The sequence below is a fragment of the Eleginops maclovinus genome, chromosome 19 (assembly GCF_036324505.1).
Source record: "Eleginops maclovinus isolate JMC-PN-2008 ecotype Puerto Natales chromosome 19, JC_Emac_rtc_rv5, whole genome shotgun sequence".
NCBI classification, from domain to species: domain Eukaryota; kingdom Metazoa; phylum Chordata; class Actinopteri; order Perciformes; family Eleginopidae; genus Eleginops; species Eleginops maclovinus.
Window position 1 is genome coordinate 4,066,638 of NC_086367.1, and position 8,812 is coordinate 4,075,449.

The window sequence follows — 8,812 nt, forward strand, 5'->3', positions numbered from 1 at the left end:
TGTGATTGCCAGTCTCGCCTCGTTTACTTTCCGCTGGATTTGCCTCAGTTTATATCATGATTTGGGCATGGAAATGAGGAGTGGAAAAAGGAAACGGTGAAGGCTAAATCACTTGATAATGCCGGTGTTTCTGCTTTTCTCCTCGTAGCGGATAAATGAACGAGATTTATTGGGAGGGATTTTTTCCGGAATAGGCACTGATTTACAATCAAATTGAAGGGAACCAGTTTGGGAATATTATCAGTAACATTACAGCTCTCTACAATATTACTAGTATGTGAAACATGTCCTAAAAGTATGTTTTATGTTTGATTTTTTTAAAGCTAGATTTCCTTTATTGCGCAATGTGTGTTAATACCGTTGCTGTGATGCATTTCAATTCCGCATCAGCCACTTGGTATATGTATTTGAACGTTCTCATTTGTTTGCAGCAGGCATGCATCACATTTTGGGACACTGCCGTGGGCTCTAAAAGTCTCTATGTATGTCATGACACTGACATTATGTGAAAGTCAGAGAAATAATAGCAGCTCCTGGAGGGCTTCCTGATGAGGATCATTAATTTTAGCTACATCATCTGTTTTAGAAGAGGCTCCTTATCCTCTCAGCACAGGCATTACTAACTTTTTTCTAGTCCATTTTTATCTTTAACATGATCTCCTACTTCAGGTTAGACGTACAGTAGTTGCATAGCAACAAGACAGAAGTAACACCGTTCACACCCTTTGAGTTCTCGCTCTGTTATCAGGAACACTCGCAGCTGCGATTCGTGTTTAATCAGGAGAAACCCAGCTTCCTATGTGGTCATGATGGTATACACCGACTGCAGTGACATTATTACAAGTACAAATGCTTTGTGGGGAAAATGGGTCACACTCTGCTGCAGAGGAAACACAGCTGCAGAGTGCAGTAATGCTTTAATTTGAAAGAGAACACCAAGAGGAAACATTGGGATTTTGCACAAATGATCCTGTACTCAAGTCAGGTGCCATACATTTCAAACCATGTCTAAGGACCTGTTTCCACATAGCGCCTTTCCTCTGCAGAAATCTTTTTCTATGGTTTCTAGAACAAGGATATCTCGTCAACGTATCATTAATGTTTTAAATTAGCATGCTCCCTTTGGATTTTATTATTTGTTTGTGCCACTATTAGGGCTGCTTTAATAACGTGTGAACACAACTTTCCTTTAATGCCACACATGTTTTGGACCAGCGTTAGAAGAATAAAGTATAGTAGAAGAATAAAGTAGCATACATTTAAAAAACTGTGGCTATAGCTATCTTTGTTTCGGATTAATGCAATTATAATAACATACATGTTGTATAAAGCAGTCCTATTTTTCCACTACCTTGTTGATAAGAGTATAAAAAACCATCTCTTTAAGGTCGATTTAAAATGTAATCGAGAGGTAACTGGAAATCATGTGATTAATCGCGATTAAGTATTTGAAACGATTGACAGCCCTAGCTACTATATAATGTTCTACACAGCCGTAGAGCAAGGAGGACAGTCCGTTGTTATGACAGTTTCTGTCTAAAATACACAAAGTACTTCGGAGTGGCCAGACAGTGAAACGGTGTGCTGGGAAGAAAGACATTTTAAACTTTTTCTCAAGAACATGGAAAAGGCATTATGTTGACACATGCCATTAGGGTTTACATAATTTCCCCTTTAATGTTCTACTTCTGTTTCTTGCTCAGATACATATGTTAAGCTGACCTTACTGAACTCCATGGGCCACGAGATGTCCAAGTGTAAGACATCCATCTGTCGAGGACAGCCCAATCCAACGTACAAAGAGACGTTTGTCTTCCAGGTAGCTCTTTTCCAGCTATCGGACGTCACGCTCATCCTCTCCGTCTACAACAAGCGCAGCATGAAGCGTAAGGAGATGATCGGATGGATTTCGCTCGGCCTCAACAGCTCCGGAGAGGAGGAGCTCACACACTGGACTCTGATGAAAGAGTCTAAAGGACAGCAGGTTTGCCGCTGGCACAGTTTGTTGGAGTCCTAACGGCAAGTGAAGAGAGAGGGTAACTGGAAAGAGCATTTTATTTCCAGATGGGTAAGAAATGGATACCTGGAATCGATGAATGTGAAACACGTCCAAGGAACCAGTCAGTGGTGGTGAAGGAAAAGACACAAAAAACTTTTGCTTTGCACAATACAAGCATTTTCATGGCACTGTTTGTAGAATCGCTGACAGCCATTGATTAGTCGTACGGCTAGTAATATGATTTATTTCTAGGACTGCCAAGTGATGACCTTTAAGCTTCTGTTTCAAAGAGCAGGTTCTGAGTACATTTGTGAGGGATACTTCTGTGTATACAGACCTCGAGCTCACAACCAGGATTATCTGTAATGTTACTAGAGGTTTACAATTTGAAACACCTTTTCATTTGTTCTTCACATTTACTAAAACTTTGTCATGAATTTAAAGGTTCACCAAGAAAATCGTTCTAAATGTACAATTCAGAACTTGGACTTTTCAAATTAAAACTAGAAAGTTATTTCCCGTTTGGAATAGACTTTGCCCCACCATTGTTAAAGTCTTTGAGGATGTAATATCTCAGTCCCCTTACTTCTACTTTCCATGAAACCCACTTGTTTTTCTTATTGGTTTAAAGTGGTGGTGGCATACTTAGAATAAAGTGATTTCAGGCAATAATTAACCAAAAGCCAATGATTTTGTTACCAGGACTTCAAACAAACCACGCCCACATTTTTCAGTGGCTAACTTAATACTTTCTTGGGCCAGTGTGTATTTTCAGGGGATATACTGACACAAATCAAGTATAGTATTTATAACTATGTTTTCATTAGTGTAAAATCACCTGACAGTAGGAATTATTTGGTTTTTCGTAAGCTTAGAATGAGCTCTTTGTATCTACAAGTGGCAATTCTTCAATTGAGTCCGGCATTTTGCATCGCCATGTACAAGAACGGACAATGGCTCTACAAAGGCCGCCATAGTTCTCCGACATGCCAGTAAAACTGTTGTTCTGCCACTACTACATGAATTTGTTGCTCCTAAAGTACAGTTATGTCAAGGTTGAAGGACCTCAGAGTTACTAAGATTTGCACTTAGCGTCCTTTATACCACAGTTTCGTAAGGCATGGGTTAGGGGAATGGTATTCAGTTGGTTGCATTCTGGGTATAGCCAAATCTTAACACTTTCCCTTTAACTGAGACTTTTGCCTAGTGATAAAGGAATATTTATTGATTCAGACAAATGTTTTTTTATCAAGTGTTCAGGGGTTTAAACCTTTTTCCAACCCCTGACTAGCTGGCTGATTGTAGCAACTTCCTGTTACATCAGTACACAGGGCAGCACCTGTGCCATGCTTTGCCTCAGAGAAAAAAACAACACTAGTTCGTTTCAGACTTTGAGTGTGAATTTCTTCTATTTGAACAGGAGAAGGGGCTAACTTAAGCTACCATGAATGCTGCTAGCTACCTTGTTCGTCATGTATCAATCCAGGCCAGATCACATTCTCAGGCGGTCAAAAAAACGTTTTGCATTACCCTGATATGGATGCACACGGAACCCTTTATTACTCTATAAAAGAAATCAGGCTTTTAACTATCAATCTTAACCCATCTGCGGCAATATTAGAAGTTTATTGCAAGTTCTAGAAACAGTTTTGTCAAGTCTTTGTGACTTCTTCATTTAAATCACGTAAAGTAATTTACGTAACAAATGTTCTTATTTTAACCCTAACCATATTGTTTTGCTAAACCTCACCAAGTAGTTTTTGTTAGAATTCACATTATTCACCACCTGCTTTAAACTGTGACCATAGTAAGGCTTCATAGTTTGACACGTAGGGCTAGTCATTTTGTTAAATGTCAACGCCAAATGGTCCAACACATGATGCGTTTAGAATGAGAACGGGTTTATTTATCACACTATACTCGCTCTTTGGCTAGAAACAAAAACGAACCACCTTGACCATACAGGGAAGACAACAGTGAGAGAAGTTTCATGAATTGAATTTGTATAAAAATCAGGTAAATCACTATGTTGTCAATGTAACAATACAATACTACACCAAGTGATTATACTTTGTAGAGAATGGTGTCCTAAATCGTAGAAAGGTTTTCATTATTAGTTTTTATAAAACTAAATACGCCACATCCCAAAATGCTCCCTGCAAATGATGTGTTGAATTCAAAGATATAGCCAGAAGCAGTGGCGGCTGGTGAACATTCTTTTGGGGGGGGCGCAGTTGGGCGGCACGGTTTAAATAGCACTTTTTTAGAGGTTTAGCTTAAGACAGTTGGTTAGGTGGCTGCGGCCACATTCGTGCTTCTTACATTTTTGTGTGAAGTGCTTTAGATCCTTCATCCCGGTTGTAGTCCAAAGTGTTTCAATCCCAGGACTTTGAAATAACAGACAAGGGAAACAAAAAAAGGCATTGCTCACTGTACAACCAGCTAACCAATTCCGCTTAGCATACAAGTTTGAGGAGAAAGTCCGAGTGTAGGTTCTCCCGCGATCAGTGGTCGTCTGTTGAATGTTTAAATCCGGACGCTCGGGTCCCAAGTCTTTCAATTTCTTCTTTTCGACATCTGATAGTCGATGAAACGGTGTTTTAAGTAGAGCTTGCACGGAGTTCTCAGCCATCGATGTCGTCATATTCACTCAATCTAAGTTTCAGCTAGCTACGGTGCTGCTCTTTACGCTTGTGGTTAGGGAATGATAACGATGCTGATTCGCCGAAATAGTCCAATCGCGTATCTAAGAATGTCACATTGAACTAAGAAACAATGCCATTGGCTGTGGGCGCAAAGATTTGCGCCCACAGATCTAAGTTTCATCCCCCAATGAAAAGCTATCCTTGCTAAAATGACTGAGAAAAGTATAAGCTCTCCTATAGACTCCCATGTTATCGGCGCCCACGGACGGTAGCCGACCTGCCTATTCTCAGAAAAGGCGAATGGCAATATATTATGTCCGGACACATTTTAGCGGTTCTTGACAGTGGTCTCCCATACACATTTAACCCATAAACACGGTACATTTCTTATTTCAATTATGTTTTATATATAACGTTTTTTAACTCAAAAAGTCAGGGTGGGCGGCGCCCAAGCGCCCACTATTGACGCACCGCCACTGGCCAGAAGAACTCTCGGGATAGGGGCATGATCTCGTAATTTAAAGGCCATGAAAGTGCTGGCCATTTTGGATAGGCTTTCAGGGAACTCATGATAACAATAATACAAAGACTTGAGCTGAACAACCACATTTCATGAATCGCTTTCAGTCAACACGGCAAAACATCACACAATTGACCCAGCTAAAACGAACGGAAATGTTATCTGAAAACAAACATCGGAAAGTCACGGTTGGTGCTGCGCTGGCGTTTAGCATTGATTTCTGAGAAGTAAAGATTTGTTCAGAATGTGTTCCACTAATGATCTCTGAAAAACTATTTTTTTATCTAGAAAGGAAAACGCTATTTATCGGAAAAAACACGGTTGGTGCTTCGATGGCGTACAGCAGCGATTGCTGAGGAGAAATAAGCATAGATGTGTTTCACTAATGATCTTTAAAAAACAATATCTTTATCAGAAAAAAAGTGTAATTCATCAGAAAGCATTTCACAATGTTTTTCTCAAAGCGTGAACAGACATGTTATGATCGTTGTAGTTACTTTGGTGGTTGTGCGATATTGAGTTTCAATCCACCAGTCAAACATCACAGAGAATGTCAGCGGCAGTTTTAAAGACATCGATGACATTTCTCTTGAATTAAAAATAACTTGCTGCTGATATATCACAGCAGTACATGTGAGAAGAACATGTCTGCTAATGTTTTACCCGCTCTGGTGCTAATAAGTACTGTGGCTGCACGCACAGAATTTCCTTGCCTTATGTTTTAGTCAGTTCATACATTTCTGTAAGTGGACACGTTACAAAAACAGACACAGACACAACCTGAGAGCACACAGACCTGCATCCATAATTCCAGAAAGCACACACTCACAGGAGGGGATACACACAGTGTGCATTGACAAACTGGTAGAATATCTACAGGTATTTTTAGCTGTGGCTACTTTCTCACTTCATTTCACTTACAAACAACAGAAAATACATATACTCTTAACTGTGCCTGTGGTTGTGGTGAAAGCTTGCTTTGTGCAGTGTTTACCAAGTGTGTGTGTGTATGTGAGTGTTGACAGGAAAGGTTGAGTTCGGGAGGGCTGTGATATAGGTAGTTACTGCATTTTTTCTCGTTGGGTGTTAGTATTTCTGAATTTAATTAACGTGCACAAATTAACCCACTTCTGGTTGTCTGCCATATACTTTATATACAGTAGATGTTTTCTTATCTATTTTTGTATCTATACTAGGGAAGAATTGTATTTGTGGATGTAAGTCCCCTGTGAGCAATACTATTCTGGGTTGCTGTTTATTCTGTTAATTTATTTTCCGTAGAGGAGAATTAACAGTGTCCTCTTTTAACTCCCTTCTCTGAAGCAATGTAACGAGAGAGCTCAAATCAAAACAATCTTACAAAGTGTTTAACCTTTGATGATTTGTAACAATCGGGAACAGAAGCACAGCAGGGAAGCACACCGTGTGAAAGATAGCGGGGCAGTAGCTAACATGTACATCATATCATTGAATCCAAAATCCACATAGACTATTTGTTATGTGATCAGCCGGGATCATTTGATATGACTTCAGTAAATGAATTCTTATGTCTCGCCATACAACAGCCTGCTGAAAAAAGCGGAGTGATGGTGGTGAGCCAACAGAAGGTGTTCAGGAAAGAAGGAGTGTGATCTTTCACACTGTCAGTGGGTGTCAGATGGCAGCCAGGCTCCACAGTCAAGAAAATATCATCAGTGAAGAATTTATATGTACGTTTTTTCATACATTGAAATTATGGTAGATAAAATGAAAATGGATTCAAAATACAGGCTCGCACTTTCCTTAGAGCACCACACATCCTTTAGTTAGTGGCGTTTAACATGCCATTTATTTTCTGGACGTTAACACTAAGTCTAGCTACCAATGTACGGAAGCTAAAATAGGCCAAAATGACTTTTCTTTGAGAAACTGAATATCTGAAACTTAAATGTAGTTCATTGGATTACCCCTGATTGCAAAGCTTCAAAACATTTTGAATTTCTAATTGCTCTTTAAAACAAGTGTAAAAATGTTTGAATGTGTGTTTGGATTATGGACATTTTCAAATGGACATTTTTTCTCCAAAAAAAGACAAAAAAATGCACTTAAATTTAAGTTTCAAAAAAGCTAGATGTTATTCAGACACCAAAATTGAAACAATCAAAATACAATCTTTTAGCTGATAATACCTCCTTTTGAAGACCCCAGACAAAACAAACATTTGGAAGGTTTTGGAATTCAAAAACTCAAACCAAACATGCAAACAAATGTATACCCACAACCACATAATTGAGAAATACCGGTCAATACATTTCAGTACTTTACATTCAGCATTTTTAACATTTTTCTGGTCAAGGAATCAACAGTGGTTGATTTTCAGAATACGTAATCAGCTGCATTTCAAATTCAGACTATTATGGCCTTCCTTTTGCTTCCGTACCTACAAACACAAAGACTCGCTTCTAAAGGATTTTAGCGCTTTTTCCTGATAACCTTTTCACCCAAGATGTTCCATTAATAACATTTTACAAAAAATATTTTATGCTTTGCACTATTGTTTTTTGCCTTTATTTCCTTGACACGTTTTGAATATTCCCCTGCTTTTAAATGCTGGTTTTTATTGGTGATTTTTTTCTTTTTCTTTTAGTTTGGAAACTACCTATGCCACAGGCGGCATCGGTGCCTTACTGTTTTTCAAAAGGTGTCACAGTGTCTTAATGTACTTGTACTTTTCTTCTGTACTTCAGGCTGAGTTTGATTTGTAAAATTGATGTATGATAGAGAGAATTTATATGTGATATTATTGTTTAAAGAAAAAGAAAAATCACTTGTTTGGGTGTGGTTTGTCCTACCACATTTCATAACATATTTGTGTGTTTACATACTTACATTTACCATAAAGCAACTACACTAGGGTTGATATTAGCTAACATCAACATTGTATACAGTCTTTTTAAAGGTTTTGTGCTTTTGATCCATTTGATGCAGTTATTCAGCTCCTAAATGTTCATATTGCCACAAAACAACCAACAGGTGGAGCAATTATTGCATTTGGCAGTGTTTAGCAAATTTGACCTAAAATGATATTATACGTTTAGATTTTCTCTTGTTTGAAACAGATAACCTTCAACTTCTATGAGGTGACTTTGACTGACGGTGCTGTATCATTTAATACCAAAGTATTTGGGGTAGAATGAGGAACTTTTGAAAGTAAAAAATAACAAATATTTTGGGAAAAATATTTTTGAATTGTATGGTCGCATTAGTTCATGTGTAGGTACAGAAATAGAAAGAATTTGTGTTATATATATTATATATTATGTTATATCAACTATTCCTTTTTATTTGAGCCTAAATTCCATCTAAATCAAAACAGCACTTTTATTTACAGAAAAAGGTAATAGTGTTTTTCACCCCCCTCCTCCCCCATATTGGACACTGATGTTGTTTTGTCTTTATTAAAAAAGCGATGGTATGACATGAACAAATGATATTTTGCATGACATTTTCTCCCAACACTTTGTCGTGATGTAGGTCTGACTGAATCGACACCCCTGCTTTGTGCCGTCTTGCTTCAAACCAGAATCTTTCAGTGGTAGTTTTAGCTTTCGGAAAACAAAGGTAAAAGGAGAGGAAACAACATCAGAGATTTCAAGAATTAACTGTGTT

At 38.3% G+C, this 8,812-nt stretch overlaps 1 protein-coding gene across 2 annotated transcripts in view; it reads left to right on the forward strand.

Moving 5' to 3' along the window:
* Positions 1-8,574, forward strand: part of syt14a (synaptotagmin XIVa) — a 38,854-nt gene extending 30,280 nt beyond the window's left edge. For both annotated transcript variants that reach the window (XM_063908027.1, XM_063908028.1), the window contains one exon: positions 1,704-8,574. In XM_063908027.1, the coding sequence (XP_063764097.1) occupies positions 1,704-2,017 (314 nt within the window). In that variant the 3' untranslated portion in view covers positions 2,018-8,574. The remainder of the gene's footprint in view (positions 1-1,703) is intronic.
* Positions 8,575-8,812: the final 238 nt, after the last annotated feature.